At 37.4% G+C, this 19,914-nt stretch overlaps 1 protein-coding gene across 6 annotated transcripts in view; it reads left to right on the top strand.

Moving 5' to 3' along the window:
* Positions 1 to 19,914, top strand: part of Lrp1b (LDL receptor related protein 1B) — a 2,121,147-nt gene that overhangs the window by 1,723,169 nt on the left and 378,064 nt on the right. For all 6 annotated transcript variants that reach the window (XR_010064783.1, XM_063284873.1, XM_063284870.1 and 3 more), the window contains one exon: positions 3,456 to 3,660. Coding sequence is in view for 5 of the 6 variants with exons in the window: in XM_063284873.1 (XP_063140943.1) it covers positions 3,456 to 3,660 (205 nt within the window). In the remaining variant the exon portion in view is untranslated. The remainder of the gene's footprint in view (positions 1 to 3,455; positions 3,661 to 19,914) is intronic.

Below are 19,914 nucleotides of genomic sequence, written 5' to 3'. Positions count from 1 at the left end.
AGTTTTTGCCATCTCAAATAGCACATATATGCTCCCTTTATACTTTCCTGGTTTCTCCCAGGTCTGAGGTGCTGGATACTCACACCTTAAGATTTGAGGCTAGGACCCAGAGAAGAGAGTGAGAATCTCTGAGGTTTGTCTCATAGGCGTAGGTTATCTTCAACATAATATGTTCTAGGTCCTTATTTGCGTGCAAATTTCATTTCAGTTACTGAACTTAAATAATACAAATGTTCCATCATGTCTATTTCCCACACTTCAATCATCCATCATCTATTAAATATTAAGGTTGTTTCCTTAATAACTTTAAGTGTAGTGTACGTGTCGTAATGAAGTAGGGTAAGCAAGTATCTGTGGAGTTAGAATTTAAGTCTTTTGAGTTTATACCAAGAAGTGGTATGGCTGGTTTACATGGCATATTTACTTATAGTGTTTTCAAGATTCTCCACCCTGATTTCCAGAAGGGCTGTACCAGTTTGCATTACTACCAAAAATAAATGAGGATTACCGTTTCTCCAACACTTCAGCAGCAATTGCTGTTAGTTACTTTATGAGCCGTTCTGATGTGAGTGACTCGAAATTGCTGAATTGCTTGAATTTGCATTTGCATAATTGTGGGTCAGTTTTTAAACCTTAGCTCATTTTTCATTTGGTCACTAACTTCCTTGACTTTCCAGTTTTTGAATTAAGGGTATAGTTTGAATTTGAGTACATGAAAAGCATTCTCCCCAGCTCTGAGGATTTCTTCAATCAATTATTTCCTTAGCAGTAGAAAAGCTTTTTCATTTGAAGAGGTCGCACTTGACAAGTCTTACCAAATGGAGCACTTTCCAAGAAATCCTTTTTTGTTCCTATCTATAGCATGTAGTACATTGCCTATCCTGTTTTAAATAGTATTTTTAGTATTTCATATTTTAAGTTCTGGTCTCTGATTGGAAATATTTTTGTGTAGAATGATGAATATGAATATAATATCACTCTTTTATATGTCTAACTTTGTATATCCAGTTTTCCCAGTACTTTGTCGATAATACTTCCTTTTCTCCAATATGTTTTTGTCCTCTTTGTCAAATATTAAATGACTGGAATTTTCTATTCTTAGGTCTGCTCTTCTGTTTTATTCATTTGATCTAGGTGCCTGTATTATTCCAGTACAATTTTGTTTTTATTATTATATATCTGTCATATATCTTGAAGTCTGGAGTGGTAATCCTTTGAGTATTATTTTTTTGTTGTTGTTCAGGATATTTTTGGCTATGTGCAGTCTTTCTGTTTCCATATGGACTTTAGGACTTGTCTTTATCTACTGCTATAAACAATATTGTAGAGATTTATAAGGATTACATTGACTATGTAAATTGATTATGTAGAAAGGTCATTTTTAGAATATTAATTCTTCCAATCCACCAATGCATGAGCATTTGATGTCTGTCTAATTTTTAGTGTCTTTCTTAGTCTCTGTCTTAAGAGGTTTAATGTTTTCATTGAAAAGGTATGTTACTTATCGTTGAAATTTATTCCAACATAATATATTGTCTTACATGTTACTGCAAATGAGAATGTATCCATGATCCCTTTGTCAGTGTGTTTGTTGTTGGTGCCTAGAAAGGTTACTGGTGTTTGTAAATAGATTCTGTACCCTGCATCTTTCCTGGAATGGTTGACTTGTTTTCTATAAATTTCTTGGTGAACTTTTTCAAATGTCTTATATATAATAATATATCTTCTACAAATAAGAATAGTTTTTTTTCTTTTTCCATTTGTATAACTTTAATTTCCCCCTAGTCTGCACTGAGCAAAATCCAAATATCTTTTCTTAAGCAGCTGAAAAAGATGAAACATGAAGCTGATAACTACTGACTTCAGTTCTTGGAGGGAAAGGGTTAGAAGTCTTGCTATCATAGAACTGCTCATGCAAGCTCTTTGCAACTGAGGTCAGACTTAATTCCCAATCAAACATCATGTCCTGATGAGCACAGTAATATTTGTTCTACAGTAAGAGTGAAAAATGGGTCAAAGAAATGAATGAATTAATGAAAATAATCACAGATGACTCTTGCTACTACTTATAATAATTACCAATTGATGACTGCTTCGTCTTGGTAAAATTAGTTATAAAATGGGCCAAGAACACTTTCAAGTTGTATCTAGCAAACCACACATTTGAATTATACATACCAAAGAATTTCTACTGAACAATGATTCATAATTGAGGTTCCAAACATTGAAAGAAATTCAAATCATCATCTACATATCTACATTGATCATACTTTTAAATCCCTCTTGTTAGCAGTTGACCAATACATAGATTTTTAAAAAATAAAAATCACAAATAATAGAATAGATGAATTGTGAATTTAATATCATATATTATGTGTCTAAATAAAAATGATTTAATTAACCAGCCTTTCATTTTAAAAAGAATTATTGTTAGGAGTGCTGGTAATTTAATTTTTGTTGCCTTTGCTCACTCATAGAACATACTTCTACATTTCTTAGAACTGAGGGAAAATAAACGGTATATTTTAACAAATATTAGAGATACGTGTGAATTTTTTTTAATTAACAACTAGAAACGTTTGTTTTGATTTGAATATGACACAGAAATTTATTTTAACAAAATTCTCAGCAACATTCTTAGTAATGTTGATGACAGTAAACCTAGATTGGGTTTTGTATGTTGGATTGAATGGGCAATCTGGTTGTAAGTTGAAAATAATATTTTAGTAGATTTTCTTGAATCCTATAAGCTAGTATTCCTTTTTTACATATATTTAGAGTGGCTTCTAGCTTACTCCTCTTTTTTGTCTTTCTGTTCCCTGCTTCCTTTCTAAGCACCAAACTATTTCAGATAGCAGAAGAAGTGTCCTATTTACATGAAAAGAGCTATTCAATGAAAATAAGGCTTAGAGCTCTATTCCCTCCTACTGAGCTCTACTTCTACTTAGCATACTTGTACAGACATCAGTCTAACATCTTTATATAACAGATACTGTGCTTGAAAGATAGCAGAAATACTTCTATAATTTAAGTACATATATAATATATGCATATGTATAATATATTAAAATACTATCGTATGAATAAAAAGATAAAAACCATAGAAATATGGGAATTTGGTCATTTTTCGTCTGAAAAATGTAAGATTACTGTTTTGTTCTTGATTAGTTCCATAATTAATTATTCTTCATTATGCATGACATTGCTTCTACGCAATTAACGTAGTATCTGAAGGCACATATGAGGCAATTGTATTTGCATGACTTTTTCAGCTTTGTAACAGAAACCTGGAAGCTATTTCTGAGAAAAAATTCACTCTCTTTTTCACTTAGACATCCATATGGTCACCGACTAAGAGGAAAATACTAAACAACTTCACATTCTTTCATCTCAACAAATGTTCTTACTCTTAATAATATTTTTCTAATTGTTCTTATAATTTTCACTTTAATCAGTTTGATGTTTTGGACGAATTGGAATGAGCAGCATCCAAGCATCATGAGAGCCACATTGACTGGAAAAAATGCACATGTGGTTGTCAGCACAGACATACTCACTCCAAACGGACTTACCATCGACCACCGTGCAGAAAAGCTGTATTTCTCAGATGGCAGCTTAGGAAAAATTGAGAGATGTGAATACGATGGATCCCAACGACATGTAAGTTAATTGCACGTTTCTAGATTATAGCTTTATATAATAATTTTCAAAATACTTGCTTTATACTTTTCTAACATAAACCTATCAAGAAAATTTAAAAGCTCTAACTGTATTAACATGTTTAATTGAATTATCTACCCACAAGTAGTCCATAGATGCTTTGAAAACCTTTATTCAGTACATTACTTATTCTAAAGAAGACCTTTCATAAATTTTACTCTGGGAGACATAACGAATTCAATTCCAGTTTTAGATTAAACTGAACTTGAGTGGCTTACATGCTCTTCATTGGTATTTATAACATCTTAAGTTTACTACACTAGTTTCACTGAAAAGTGAGAAAAGAATTACTTCCAAAGTAATGAAAACAGGCAAATTGGACTGTGTTCCCAGAGAATCCTATCATATCCATTGAGGTTTTTGTACTTGCTTCATGAGATGTTGGTAGCATAATGATTATGCTGTCTCCTGAATAAACCTCACAGCAGGTCCATAGCCATGACATCTCAATATGCTCCTCATCTCTTCTAGAAGGGCAAGCATAGGAAGAACTATCGCGAACAGGTTATATCACTGGGGCAGTGTTTTCCCACCCACCACCCCAGGGTCTGTCACAAGTACAAAATTCCCATTTCTCAGCTTTGTGATGCATTGAAGATGGTCTGAGATGGGAGAAAAATACCTTATCAAAGGCCATATCATAAATGTTGGAAACTTCACAGATTAAATGCTCGATGTGGTGACTACAGTTCCTTACAGTGCTGAGGCAGACAGAACATTGATGAAATTAGAACAGGCCCAGTTCTTGTAAAGCTTTATTTACAGAAATAGGCAAACCAATTGACCATAATTTCACTCTGAATTTGTATGAGCAAGCACAATCAGAGGATTTTTTATTGTTGTTTGTTTTTGGTTTTGTTTCTTGGAATAGTGTCTAGCTATGATAATCAGGCTAGCAATGACCTCATAGGTTCAAATAATACTTCATAGTAGATGTGTACGCAACTCCTTCCCGAGAAGCATGGTATGTGTTCATGTGAGGATGCATGGAAGGCACTGGCTGAGCTTCTTGCAAAAGGAGGCAATGTACTGCTTAACATTCTGATACCTCACATTCTCCAGTGGTGGCTTAAATGTCATTGATAGATGACAATTAACTGCTTAAAAACTTTGAAACAATGGGCCCAATTATATACCTAAATTATTCATCTACCTCTTAAAATTTAAGAACATGACACTAAGACAAACTTATTAGATTTATAGACTGAAGTTTTGACATGCAAATATGTAACCTTTTACAAGTATTATGTGGATAAAGAGGAATATAATCGAAATTAAGAATGGGAATACTACTTAATTGTATGGAAAAACATAGCCAGGTAAGTAAATGTACTCAGAGTAATTCCATTTTCCATCATGTCCTAATACAGAAAATACTTTTATAGCTCCTCAGAAAACCTTTCACTCATCTCAATTTATGTTTGTGTACATAGGTTTTACTTTCCCTTTCTTATCCATGATGAGTATAGTTACTATGGGTGGCCTAGAAAGAATGAATGCCAGTAAAATTTAATGTACTTGTTTTGTCATATTAAAAACACATCCAGTTGTGATTGCAACTTTGTTTTTTTTTTTTTTCGGAGCTGAGGACCGAACCCAGGGCCTTGTGCTTGCTAGGCAAGCGCTCTACCATTGAGCTAAATCCCCAACCCTGCAATTTTGTTTTTCTTGCTGATATCTAAACTTTGATTATTTTTGCCTTTGTCATAATATTAGATGAATATTTTCAAAATAAAGGTATTCATTTTTCTTAAGGATTGCATACATATGAACATTTAAATTAGCTATTCATTAAAAAAATATATTCAGGGGTACATCATATACCTGTGTTCTTATGCAATGATCAGTATATGGTATATTAAACATAGACCTTTTCTTTGTTGGAAGGACATTAAAAACCCTCTGTTCCAGTTATATTAAATGCAAATATGATATTATTAATGATAGTTTTATCTCTAGAAAGGCAGACTGTTTTCTTCCAAATTTTGGAACCAAATTTTGTATCCTTCAACAACTTTTCTCCAAGTTCTTACCTTCTCCAGCCTCTGTACTCTGTCTTTCTATAAGATCAGCTTGCTTAGATTCCCCAAAGGAGAGTGATGGTATGATAGCTTTTTTTCTCTTTCTGGCTTATTTCACTTAATATAATACTTTCCCAATGCATTTTATATACTCCCTGTGATAGAATTTTTCTGACCAAAAAGCCTTTTATAGTGACATAATCACCACATTTTCTTTAGCTGTTTTCCATTTGACACACCTAGGTACTGTGGTTGATTCCCTCTCTTGGCTATGGGAAAACACTAACCATAGAGGGCACATACCATGGTAAATTTATTCCCAGTGGATATATAATTAGTAGTGTAATTGCTAGGTTAGATGTTGCTTTATTTTTATCTAATTTTAAAACTTAATATAGTATTTTCCACAGAGACTATACTAATGTGCACCTCCAGCACAGTGTAAAAGCATCTTGACATATTGACATGGACACCAGAACACACACACACACACATACACAGAGAGAGAGAGAGAGAGAGAGAGAGAGAGAGAGAGAGAGAGAGAGAGAAAGAGACAGAGACAGAGACAGAGAGACAGAGAGAGAGACATATTCAGTTACTCACACTGTCTTTTTTTATAACTGGTGAATTGGGATATGGTAACTCATTGTCATTTCGACTTATATTTTCCGGATTATTAATTATGTGGCATATTTCTTTGTATACTCCTTAGGCAGATTTGTCTACAAGAAACATCTGCCCAGGTCTTTTGCTCATTTATAGTTGGATCAGATATTCACCATGTATTTAGTGTTCTCATAAATTCTAAAGATGAACCCTGGTATAGATAGAGCTTACAAGTAACTCCTAACATTCTGGAGGTCGAACATTTATTCTGTTAATTGATTCCTTATCATGCAAAAAGTATTTAACTTAAAGTAATATCATTTATCTACTTTTGACTGAATTCTTATAAAAACATCTCTTAAATATTAGAAAGTATTCTTCCTATGTTTTAATCTAGCATTTTCAGTTCATTTTTAGTCAGTTTTTATGTACTGAAAGGTAAGGGGTTCATTTCATTTTCCTCCCTAGAGATGTCCAATTTTGCCAGCACTATTTGTTGAAGTATCATCACTTCCCCAACATGTGTTCTTGACACTTTTCTTAAACCTCAGCTACTTTGGTTGTTTTCTTGAACTTATTTTTTGCATCTAGCACTATACTTGATTGGTTCATATAGAATTAACATCATTCCTGAAGGAAGAGACAAGTGATATCTTTTTAGCTAGTGATGAGACCCCAAGTTCTGCAATTTTGAAGAATTGTGGAGGGTTGTAATGGAGGCAGCTATTTAACCTACATATTCCTGAGAGAGCTTCAGTTGGCTGAAGGCATACCTAGGACTGCAAGGAGGCAACTAAGTGGGGAACTTGAGACAGCAAGGAAATGAAACAGACAAACAAACAAAAAACTCAGCAATAACTGGTTATTGTAAAGGTGTTCAATGTCTCCATAATAAATCAATTGGCTAGGAATCTAAGTTGAAGTTCCTGAAGAAATTCTCCTGCATTTTTTGAGACAGAAGAAATATTAGCGGTTAGGAGATGTGAAAAAATGTGGGGTAACATCCCAGGTTTCCTAAGCAATGACCTCGTTTTCCCAAGATTGAGTATTCTCCAGAGAATGTAGCCTAAGTATAAGGCTTTGGAAGTATGAGGTTATGTAAGATTCACTGAATCTTTATAGTTAAACCTTGAACTACTCCAGGTTCTCAGACAGAATATTGGGATGGATCACACCATCTGTTTTAAATAGAGTAAGATTATAGCAGGTACCAGAGGAAAAGAAAGGACAGAACAGCACTTTGAGGCGAGTATGACAGTATTTATCTGGTGGGTTGTTGTTGCTGTTGTTGTTTTGCTTATTCTATTTTGGTTTTGGTGATTTTCCCCCTCTCCCCCCGCCTCTTTTCTCTCTCTCTTTCCTTATTCACTTTAAGTCCTGATTGCTACCCATGTCTCTGTTCTTCCTTGCCTCATGGTCTTACCCTCAGACTCACTCTGCCCATTTCTTCCTTCCGTCTCTGAGGAACATGGGAGGCTCCCCATTTATACAAACCTCCCTGGTACATCAAGTTGTAGCAAGACTAAGGGCATCCTCTCCTACTGAGTCCAGACAAGGAGGCCCAACAAAGGTAAAGGAATCCAAAGGCAGGCAGCCAAGTCAAAGACAGCTCCCACTCAATTGTTAGGGGAAACTGCTTGGTGGGGGGCAGCCCTGGTGGATCTTCTTTCTTCTTGTGATTTTTCTTGAGACAGGGAAAGAGTGGGTAAGACTTATTCTTATGAGAAACTGAGAACTTTGGGGTTGCTGTATAATGATAAAATGTTTTCCTATCTCAATTCTTTTTTTATTATTGGTAATTTTATTTATTTACATTTCAAATGTTACCACCCTTCCCTGTTTGGTTTTTCCTCTGCAACCCCCCTATCCCATGCCCCTCCCCTACTTCTATGAGGATGCTCCCCCACCTACACACTCCAGCTTCACTGCTCTAACATTCCACAAAATTGGGGCATCAAGCCTCTACAGGAGCAAGGACCTCCTGTTGATGCCAGATCTCAAGTCTAAGTCACTTTGCTTCATTGCTTCAGTAATTGACTGACCTTCTGCGTTCCCCCTAGGCAAGAAACTGTTTAGCATCTCATCCTAAAACAACAGCTTAAGTAGAATAGCCTTTGTTCTATCTCCTCGGGAGTTGGGAGTTGCAAAGCTCTAACTTTCAGCCTTCTAGTTGAAGTCACAGGAAGGGAAAGGGAACTTTGAAGAGTGACTTTAGCATTTATTTCTAAGTTGTAGAAAAATTCCTATGAAAGCTCTGGAAGAAAAAGGGCTTTTATGAAGGGGTTGGGGGTAAGTGGGAATCTAAGAAAAAAGGTGATAAACTGGATGTAAGAGAAGCAGGATAAGGAGTGCTAAGAAGAGGAGGATAAGAAGAATAATGGTATGAAAAATCAGACAAGGATAATTCTAAGGAAATGGGAAACAGGGATGGGGAAGAACGCTCTTCTCTTTGTCATCAGCACATATATCTTTCAGAATTCATGATCATATGTAAAAAGTTCATCTCACATTTACACATAAATTCAAATCATAAATCAGATAAGAAGTTTACCACCACAGAGAATGTTTACATGCATATCCATTAGGAGTAATTATCTGGTTAAACATTCATCACCTCTCATAGCTCCACAGGTTCATGGAGAATCAAAACCTATAAGTTCTTAGTGAGGTTTTGTATAGAGAATCTCAATCAATATTTTATCTTCTGTCTTAGTACCTATAATAAGTCATTAGTTGCCTTTTTATGACCTTTGGTTAACGGTTTTCCCACCTGTTGGAATGTGCTCTGAGTAGTAGAGTGCCTGCTTATTATATCAGAAGCAATTAACTAGTTACACTAAATACTGGCAGAATTCTCACTGCAGTTGTAACTATCAGAAAAGATTGAATAGCAGTGTTGTTAAAGAGCTTAATAATTACTATGAATTTTGGAATTCTTATAGGAGTATCATTAATGATTAAGAAATCATCTATTTGTCTATACGGCATCACTTAAAAGACAGTACATCGTTATTGTTCTGCAGAGATCTCCTCAAAAATGCAGGCTAATATCTAGTGATACATACACACACACACACACACACACACACACACACACACACACATATATATATACATATATATATATATATATACAGGAAAAGCATATTGATAGCAGGAGTCTTCGTAAAATTAATTTCTCCTGGGCCATTCCTATTGGAGGAAATTTATTGTGGATTTTTAATCCAAGGCAAGAAAGATTACCTGTGAGTTATTAGCTTGTTGGCTTCTGACAGTGAACCACATAAAGACCAAGCTTCATATCTGCTACATCTGTGTAGGGTGCCTAGGTGCAGCCCATGCATTTCTATTGGTTGGTGATTCACTCTGTGTGAGCCCTCATAGGTCCAATTCTTCTTGTGGTATCCATGACCCCTCTGGGTCCTTTAATCCTTCACCACACTCTTCCACAAGACTCTATGAGTTCCACCTATTGAGGATGCATAGAAAAAGTAAGGAAGGAGACTTTTCCATTTGGCACCAGGTATTTACATTGTCTGTATACATGGCTGTGCAGGGAAACATATCTAGGCTTTAGTAAAGAGTAGAGGTGAAACTAATGGAATACGGCTACAAGGAAAGGCAGGGAGATTTCCTAAGTAGTTGTCATAGGCTATGACATTGATGAAGTGAGATGTGTAAAAGGAGCCTGTAACTTGAATAGAGTTTGGGTAAACTGTACCATGTAAAACATGTTGGATACATTTATTAAACTGGTTATTATTGGGATGTGTCATGGAGTTTAATCTGACAATTTGGAGAAAAGCAATGTCCTATAGATCTTTATTTCAGGACAAGTCATAGGCAATACGTGGGTAGAAAATGAGGAGGCATCTGATGGTTGGTAATGGTAAAAGAACAGTGGAAGGTTAAGATTTAAAGGTAAGTCTTCTCAAGTGCAGAGAGGGCAGAACTGCTAGAGATTTTTGGGTTCATGTAGATATGCAATCTAGGAAAACAGAAGGATTAGTGTGTAAGACACAAGTGACTGAGGCTTATCAAAGATATCCCTCTATCAGTACAGGGTAAGAGGTGGAGAAAACTAAAGAAACAGAGCACCCAAGGGCATGGTGTTTTAGCAGTGATTGGTAGTTGTGAAAGGCACAGAGAAGCTGTTCCAAAGGATTTACATGTGAAGTCTGGATACTTGTTAGGTCAGATTTATTTGATAGGTCAGAGTAGCTCCAGGTGGCCTTGCTTATACATGGAAAGTTGCACTTGTGACTCCAGAAATATAAGGTGGATAAGTCACCAGAAGGATTTTAGAGTGGAGGGCTATATACTTGGAGCTTACAACAACGTAGCCAGCTAGAGATGTCTTTTACCTTTGCTATAGCTGTGATTACCTGAATGATGTCTATATCAATTTTGATTGAAAGGGTAGGGGGGATCAAAAGTGTAAATAAAGTAATCTAGGTGGATATGTAAACTGAAGGATGTGGTTGAGTGTAGGCAGGTCCTTGGTAATGAAAGATTTTAGAGTGTGAGTGGCTTCATATAAGGACTTACCAAAGACTATACGTGGACCGACCTATGGCTCTACCTTCATATGTAGCAGAGGATGGCCTTGTTGGGCACCAATGGAAGGGGAAGCCCTTGGTCCAGGCAAGGTTGGATTCCCCCAGTGTAGGGAAATGTTGGGGGTGGGGGGCGGGAAGGGGATGTTTGGGGAGGGGAACACCCTGATAGAAGGAGAGGGGGATTGAATAAGGGGCTTATGTCCAGGAAACCCAGAATTGCAAATAAAAAATTATCCAATAAAGATAATAATTTTTTTTAAAAAAGGACTTACCAATACACTAGGAAAGGGAGATGAGAAAACAAACAAACTTCTCACCATGGACACTACAGTGTGTCAAGGTATGTCATACAGTGTACCCATTTGCTCAAAGAGCTTTACTTGCAAATATTCATTACAATGAGTCATTGGTATGATTTCAAGGCCTCTGGTTTCTACCACTAGCAAAAGTGGATATCCTGTTTGTGCCCTGTGTCATGGAGATCCAGTCCTGTAACTTTTGTTCTACAGGACCAGCCCCTTCAAGCACTCCAGCAGTTCATAGATGGATAGATGTTGGGGTGAGCTAACCCCAAGCCCTGTATCTGGTACTGAGTTGGTAGCTGAGTCAGCCTTCCAGGTCTCCCACATACATGACACAAGAGCCAGTTCTCCCACTGTCACTTTTTCTAGTAAGAAACAGAATGATATGGATCTGGATAAGAGAGAAGGTGCAGCGGAACTGGGAGGAGTTGAGAGAGGGGAAAGCATAATCAGAATATATGATATTAAAAAAATGATTTTCAATAAAAAAGAGGTTTAGCTAAGACTCCAAGTTTAGGATCTATACATTAAATAAACTTATTAATCCCTCAAATAAAGTGTTTTAAGTTTTTGATTTTGCTTTCATTTTGTTTTTATGGGAAGGAAAGAATGTTTCTTAGATTGAAGCATTGAATCTTTGAGGTATTCATTGGAAAAATACATGTGGACAATGACCAAGATAACTTAGATTAAGTAGAGGCTATCTGAATCTTTGATAAAGACACCTGGTATCTACAGTCAACCATAAAATTAAGTAAGGTAGAGGTATGTTGTAGGGTTTGTGTCACAGAGATCTTATAGAGAAAGAAGCATCTCTGTGTGAGTAGTAGTTGTGAGGAAAGTTTTTGATATATAATGTATCATAAATATGGGATTGGCCAAAAAAATGAGGACCATCATAAAATCCATAGGGCAAATATTGTCCAGACTAGCAGTGTGGTAAGTATCAGGGACTGCCCAGATAAATGTTTTAAAAAAGTGTGAAAGATAAATGACAAGAAAGGTCAAAGGATATAAAAAGAAAAGTATCTGAGAAATGTGAGAATATGAAGTGGAAGGATGAATCTGAGATGAGAGTGTGTAAGTGGACCAGCAGGTAGATAGGAATTAGAGCTCAATTAATAAGACGCAAATCTTAGACTAAATGGTAGAACAGCTAACTTTTTGACAGCCAAAATGAATGTTGTGGAGAGAGAGGATCATAAAATCTGAGCTTTGAGTAGTCAGATAATGATAGTCTTCAGTCACACAAATTACACAAGTTGAGTAGACATTGATTCTGTCACTCAAAGACTGCGAGATTGCATACATTACTTAGTATAAGAGTATGTTCTGTAATAAGATTTGGGAATACACACACACACACACACATACACACACATACACACACACACGCACACACGCGCACACACACACACATACACACACACATATATACATGTATATATGCAAAAGAATAAACATGGTAAGAGAGTAGTGAGAGAGACTTGAGAAGGGGGTGAGTTTGGATTTTAAAAAATAGGAGGAAGGAGTTTGCTCCTTTAGGTCTTTGTGAAAGAAACACAACTAATAGATACATGAAAGTTTTCTAGAGTGGAATGTCCTACAGGGAGGGCCATATAACTGAGTATAACCAGGAAGGACTGAGGAAAGAAATACAGAAACATAGTGAACAGCTATGGGTCCATCTGCTTGGTTTTAATAGAGTAAATTCTGCTCCATTTTAGAAAGGGGAGGAGAGAGAGAGAGAGAGAGAGAGAGAGAGAGAGAGAGAGAGAGAGCGCGAGAGAGCGCTTATGTACAGCAAATTCTAGTATAACTGATTATTTCATTCCCATATCTAGGAGGCATGAGATAGGTTACCAGTAGCTGACATCTTTACCCTACGTTCTAGTTTGCTGTTGTTACTGCTATTAACACCACAGAGTTTTGTTGTTATTGTTGTTGTTGTTGTTGTTGTTGTTGTTAAAGGTTTACTTATTTTATATATGTGAGTACATTGTTTTTGTCTTCAGACAAACTAGAAGAGGGCATTAGATCCCATTACAAATGGCTATAACCAAAATGTGGTTGCTGGGAATTGAATTCAGGACCCCTGTACGAGCATCCAGTGCTCTGAACTGCTAATCCATGAGCTTTTTTAGCTTATATTTTCAGGTAGTATGAAGATAGTCCAGGAAGGAACTGAAATAGAGGCAGAAGTGTCAAGCATGGAGGCTATGTAGATGTGCTGAGCAATCATGCAGGAAAACTCATTACTGACTTGCCCTCTCTAGCTCAGGATCGGACATCTTATATAACACCGGACCATATGCCCAGGAGTAATGCCATCAACAGTGAAGAAGTGGGTCCTCCTCTCAAATACCAATTAAAAATGCTGCACAAACATACCTATCTGGCAATTTGATAGAAGCAATTACTCACGTGAGGATTCTACTTTCCCAAGTGTGTCAAGATGTCAACCAAGATTAGTCATTGCTCTTTGTGTTCTCTCAGGCTGACAGCAGAGGAAGCAGAGACTTCAGGTCACTCTGGGGTTTAGGTAGTAGGTGTCAGTCCCCCAAACTTACCAAGCCTGAGAGTCTGATGTAAAGTTGTGCTCAGAACTTGGTATTTAGCCTGATACTATTTGCATTGCATCATTATTGAAAATCTTGAAGAGTAGTTTTATAATTCCACTTCGAGGAGTGGGAGAGCAGTCCTCTAATTTTTGAAGCTATTTTTGTCATTAATGTCATTTTATCATTAATGTCTGAGAAATGATGTGAAGGAAAATATTTAATTTCTTATCACTCTCTGGAGTATATTTTCCCTTAATTAATGGTAAGTAAATTTTCTTGCCTTTTTCAGCAATGTGTTTGACTTTGTCAAATTGACCACTTGTAATAGTTTTGGAACAACCTTTTCCATTCCTTCCAAAAGGCAAAAATTCATGTGCCAATTTTGGAGAACGTTTCACTTTCGTTGGTGATTCCAATTTATATCCTTGCTTTCTTTCTACTGCTGTGATAAACAAAGTCATTAAAATCAACTTGCAGAGGAAAGGGCTCATTATCTCACAGACTCTATTCCATAAAGGCAAAAACCTAAAGTCAGGAAGTGAAGAAGAATCCATGGAAGATTGCTTACAAGCTTGATCAGTCCACCTTCCTATAGAACAGAGGATCTGCTACCACGCACAATGGGCTAGGTCTTATACTGCATCTGTTACTAATCAAAAGAAAATGGTCCACAGACTTCCCCAAGACCAATCTAATGAGATAACTTTCTCAATTAAAGTTCCCTTTCTCCTGATGACCCTAGTTTGTATCAAGTTAACAAAAAAGTAATTAGCTGTGCACAGCTTGGGACCGCTACAGTACCAATCAGGTTGTAATACCTATCCTGCCCGCGAAGAATGTTTGTATTTGCTGAGCTGATGCCTTGTCAGTAGAGAGGATGATGGTAGCTTGGCATAATTGTCGTGACGAATAAAGTCAAAGGACTGGGTCAGATACAGACATTCTTTATGGTAGGTTTTAGAATCCAAATGCTTTTCTATTTGAGATATACTGGCAAGAAAAAAAGAGACGGACATGTGCAGCGGGTTCCCTGGGCCTGAAATCTTGCAGAGTAAGGCTAGATCACAGGAACAGCCAAATGACAATGACTGTGTGGTAATGCAGGAAATATTGGTAAAGGCTTGTCAGGAAAAAATAAGATAGGTTAAGGACTGGACTCTGGCCTGAGGAGGGTGGTATCCTCAGATAAGCTATGGCTAAATAGGTGAGAATGGCAGAGCAAAGGAGAAAGGTTCTTCACTGCCTGGAGGGAGCGGCAGGGGAGGTCATTCACTTGCAGTGAGGAAGACTGAGATAGACGATAAGAGTCTGGAAGCACATCTAGAGATTTCTTTTTGCAAATGCCAGCGAGGGCAGGTACCTTAGAAAAATAGTCTACATCAGACCTGGGAACCAAGTTACTTTAGTTTTTGGAAATGTCAATGTTTATCCAGATGGAGGGCTTTTAAAATGGCAGGACCCTGGGAAAAATAAGTACTATTATAAAGATCTAAAGATTTTTATGAAGGATTTAAAATGTCACAATATATCAAGTAGTATATAATATTGAACATATACAGTTAAAAAAATTGTGACACCATGCAGAAGAAAGGGGAAGTCAGGGAAGTGTTATCTACACTTGGAGGAATCCTTCCTGGATACATCGATAGGTTCTTTTTTTGATGAAATGTGATAACAAGAGCAATTGTGGGACTGATGCTGTCAGTGCCCCAGTGCAGAGGCACGAGAAAGGAGCTGTAAATATTTCAGTACATTTTTCAATTAGGGGAGACTAAAGTGTGACCTACGTGGTATCTCATTACAAACAGAATAGACTAGTCTGTTAGATGAGATAGTATTAATGAGAGTATTGAAGGGTTCTTGAGCCTGAAATCTTTTTTTTTTTTTTATTAACTTGAGTATTTCTTATATACATTTCAAGTGTTATTCCCTTTCCCGGTTTCCGGGCAAAATCCCCCTCCCCCCTCCCCTTCCTTATGGGTGTTCCCCTCCCAACCCTCCCCCCATTGCCGCCCTCCCCCCATAGTCTAGTTCACTGGGGGTTCAGTCTTAGCAGGACCCAGGGCTTCCCCTTACACTGGTGCTCTTACTAGGATATTCATTGCTACCTATGGGGTCAGAGTCCAGGGTCAGTCCATATATAGTCTTTAGGTAGTGGCTTAGTCCCTGGAAGCTCTGGTTGCTTGACATTGTTGTACTTTTGGGGTCTCGAGCCCCTTCAAGCTCTTCCAGTTCTTTCTCTGATTCCTTCAACGGGGGACCTATTCTCAGTTCAGTGGTTTGCTGCTGGCATTCGCCTCTGTATTTGCTGTATTCTGGCTGTGTCTCTCAGGAGCGATCTACATCCGGCTCCTGTCCGTCTGCACTTCTTTGCTTCATCCATCTTGTCCAATTGGGTGGCTGTATATGTATGGGCCACCTGTGGGGCAGGCTCTGAATGGGTGTTCCTTCAGTCTCTGTTTTAATCTTTGCCTCTCCCTTCCCAGCCACGGGAATTCTTTTTCCTCATTTAAAGAAGGAGTGAAGCATTCACATTTTGATCATCCGTCTTGAGTTTCGTTTGTTCTAGGGATCTAGGGTAATTCAAGCATTTGGGCTAATAGCCACTTATCAATGAGTGCATACCATGTATGTCTTTCTGTGATTGGGTTAGCTCACTCAGGATGATATTTTCCAGTTCCAACCATTTGCCTACGAATTTCATAGACTCGTTGTTTTTGATAGCTGAGTAATATTCCATTGTGTAGATGTACCACATTTTCTGTATCCATTCCTCTGTTGAAGGGCATCTCGGTTCTTTCCATTTTCTGGCTATTATAAATAAGGCTGCGATGAACATAGTATAGCACGTGTCTCTTTTATATGTTGAGGCATCTTTTGGGTATATGCCCAAGAGAGGTATAGCTGGATCCTCAGGCAGTTCAATGTCCAATTTTCTGAGGAACCTCCAGACTGATTTCCAGAATGGTTTTACCAGTCTGCAATCCCACCAACAATGGAGGAGTGTTCCTCTTTCTCCACATCCTCGCCAGCATCTGCTGTCACCTGAGTTTTTGATCTTAGCCATTCTCACTGGTGTGAGGTGAAATCTCAGGGTTGTTTTGATTTGCATTTCCCTTATGACTAAAGATGTTGAACATTTCTTTAGGTGTTTCTCAGCCATTCGGCATTCCTCAGCTGTGAATTCTTTGTTTAGCTCTGAACCCCATTTTTAATAGGGTTATTTGTTTCCCTGCGGTCTAACTTCTTGAGTTCTTTGTATATTTTGGATATAAGGCCTCTATCTGTTGTAGGATTGGTAAAGATCTTTTCCCAATCTGTTGGTTGCCGTTTTGTCCTAACCACCGTGTCCTTTGCCTTACAGAAGCTTTGCAGTTTTATGAGATCCCATTTGTCGATTCTTGATCTTAGAGCATAAGCCATTGGTGTTTTGTTCAGGAAATTTTTTCCAGTGCCCATGTGTTCCAGATGCTTCCCTAGTTTTTCTTCTATTAGTTTGAGTGTGTCTGGTTTGATGTGGAGGTCCTTGATCCACTTGGACTTAAGCTTTGTACAGGGTGATAAGCATGGATCGATCTGCATTCTTCTACATGTTGCCCTCCAGTTGAACCAGCACCATTTGCTGAAAATGCTATCTTTTTTCCATTGGATGGTTTTGGCTCCTTTGTCAAAAATCAAGTGACCATAGGTGTGTGGGTTCATTTCTGGGTCTTCAATTCTATTCCATTGGTCTATCTGTCTGTCTTTGTACCAATACCATGCAGTTTTTATCACTATTGCTCTGTAATACTGCTTGAGTTCAGGGATAGTGATTCCCCCTGAAGTCCTTTTATTGTTGAGGATAGCTTTAGCTATCCTGGGTTTTTTGTTATTCCAGATGAATTTGCAAATTGTTCTGTCTAACTCTTTGAAGAATTGGATTGGTATTTTGATGGGGATTGCATTGAATCTGTAGATTGCTTTTGGTAAAATGGCCATTTTTACTATATTAATCCTGCCAATCCATGAGCATGGGAGATCTTTCCATCTTCTGAGGTCTTCTTCAATTTCTTTCCTCAGTGTCTTGAAGTTCTTATTGTACAGATCTTTTACTTGCTTGGTTAAAGTCACACCGAGGTACTTCATATTATTTGGGTCTATTATGAAGGGTGTCGTTTCCCTAATTTCTTTCTCGGCTTGTTTCTCTTTTGTATAGAGGAAGGCAACTGATTTATTTGAGTTAATTTTATACCCAGCCACTTTGCTGAAGTTGTTTATCAGCTTTAGTAGTTCTCTGGTGGAACTTTTGGGATCACTTAAATATACTATCATGTCATCTGCAAATAGTGATATTTTGACTTCTTCTTTTCCGATCTGTATCCCCTTGATCTCCTTTTGTTGTCTGATTGCTCTGGCTAGAACTTCAAGAACTATATTGAATAAGTAGGGAGAGAGTGGGCAGCCTTGTCTAGTCCCTGATTTTAGTGGGATTGCTTCAAGTTTCTCTCCATTTAGTTTAATGTTAGCAACTGGTTTGCTGTATATGGCTTTTACTATGTTTAGGTATGGGCCTTGAATTCCTATTCTTTCCAGGACTTTTATCATGAAGGGGTGTTGAATTTTGTCAAATGCTTGCTCAGCATCTAATGAAATGATCATGTGGTTTTGTTCTTTCAGTTTGTTTATATGATGGATCACGTTGATGGTTTTCCGTATATTAAACCATCCCTGCATGCCTGGGATGAAGCCTACTTGATCATGGTGGATGATTGTTTTGATGTGCTCTTGAATTCGGTTTGCCAGAATTTTATTGAGTATTTTTGCGTCGATATTCATAAGGGAAATTGGTCTGAAGTTCTCTTTCTTTGTTGTGTCTTTGTGTGGTTTAGGTATAAGAGTAATTGTGGCTTCGTAGAAGGAATTCGGTAGTGCTCCATCTGTTTCAATTTTGTGGAATAGTTTGGATAATATTGGTATGAGGTCTTCTATGAAGGTTTGATAGAATTCTGCACTAAACCCGTCTGGACCTGGGCTCTTTTTGGTTGGAAGACCTTTAATGACTGCTTCTATTTCCTTAGGAGTTATGGGGTTGTTTAACTGGTTTATCTGTTCCTGATTTAACTTCGATACCTGGTATCTGTCTAGGAAATTGTCCATTTCCTGAAGATTTTCAAATTTTGTTGAATATAGGTTTTTATAGTAAGATCTGATGATTTTTTGAATTTCCTCTGAATCTGTAGTTATGTCTCCCTTTTCATTTCTAATTTTGTTAATTTGGACGCACTCTCTGTGTCCTCTCGTTAGTCTGGCTAAGGGTTTATCTATCTTGTTGATTTTCTCAAAGAACCAACTTTTGGTTCTGTTGATTCTTTCTATGGTCCTTTTTGTTTCTACTTGGTTGATTTCAGCTCTGAGTTTGATTATTTCCTGCCTTCTACTCCTCCTGGGTGTATTTGCTTCTTTTTGTTCTAGAGCTTTTAGGTGTGCTGTCAAGCTGCTGACATATGCTCTTTCCTGTTTCTTTCTGCAGGCACTCAGCGCTATGAGTTTTCCTCTTAGCACAGCTTTCATTGTGTCCCATAAGTTTGGGTATGTTGTATCTTCATTTTCATTAAATTCTAAAAAGTTTTTAATTTCTTTCTTTATTTCTTCCTTGACCAGGTTATCATTGAGTAGAGCATTGTTCAATTTCCACGTATATGTGGGCATTCTTCCCTTATTGTTATTGAAGACCAGTTTTAGGCCGTGGTGGTCCGATAGCATGCATGGGATTATCTCTATCTTTCTGTACCTGTTGAGGCCCGTTTTTTGACCAATTATATGGTCAATTTTGGAGAAAGTACCATGAGGAGCTGAGAAGAAGGTATATCCTTTTAGTTTAGGATAGAATGTTCTATAAATATCCGTTAAGTCCATTTGGCTCATGACTTCTCTTAGTCTGTCGACATCACTGTTTAATTTCTGTTTCCATGATCTGTCCATTGATGAGAGTGGGGTGTTGAAGTCTCCCACTATTATTGTGTGAGGTGCAATGTGTGTTTTGAGCTTTAGTAAGGTTTCTTTTACGTATGTAGGTGCCCTTGTATTTGGGGCATAGATATTTAGGATTGAGAGTTCATCTTGGTGGATTTTTCCTTTGATGAATATGAAGTGTCCTTCCTTATCT

Source organism: Rattus norvegicus, chromosome 3 (genome assembly GCF_036323735.1).
Source record: "Rattus norvegicus strain BN/NHsdMcwi chromosome 3, GRCr8, whole genome shotgun sequence".
Taxonomy (NCBI): domain Eukaryota; kingdom Metazoa; phylum Chordata; class Mammalia; order Rodentia; family Muridae; genus Rattus; species Rattus norvegicus.
This window is presented reverse-complemented; position numbering and strand designations above follow the sequence as displayed.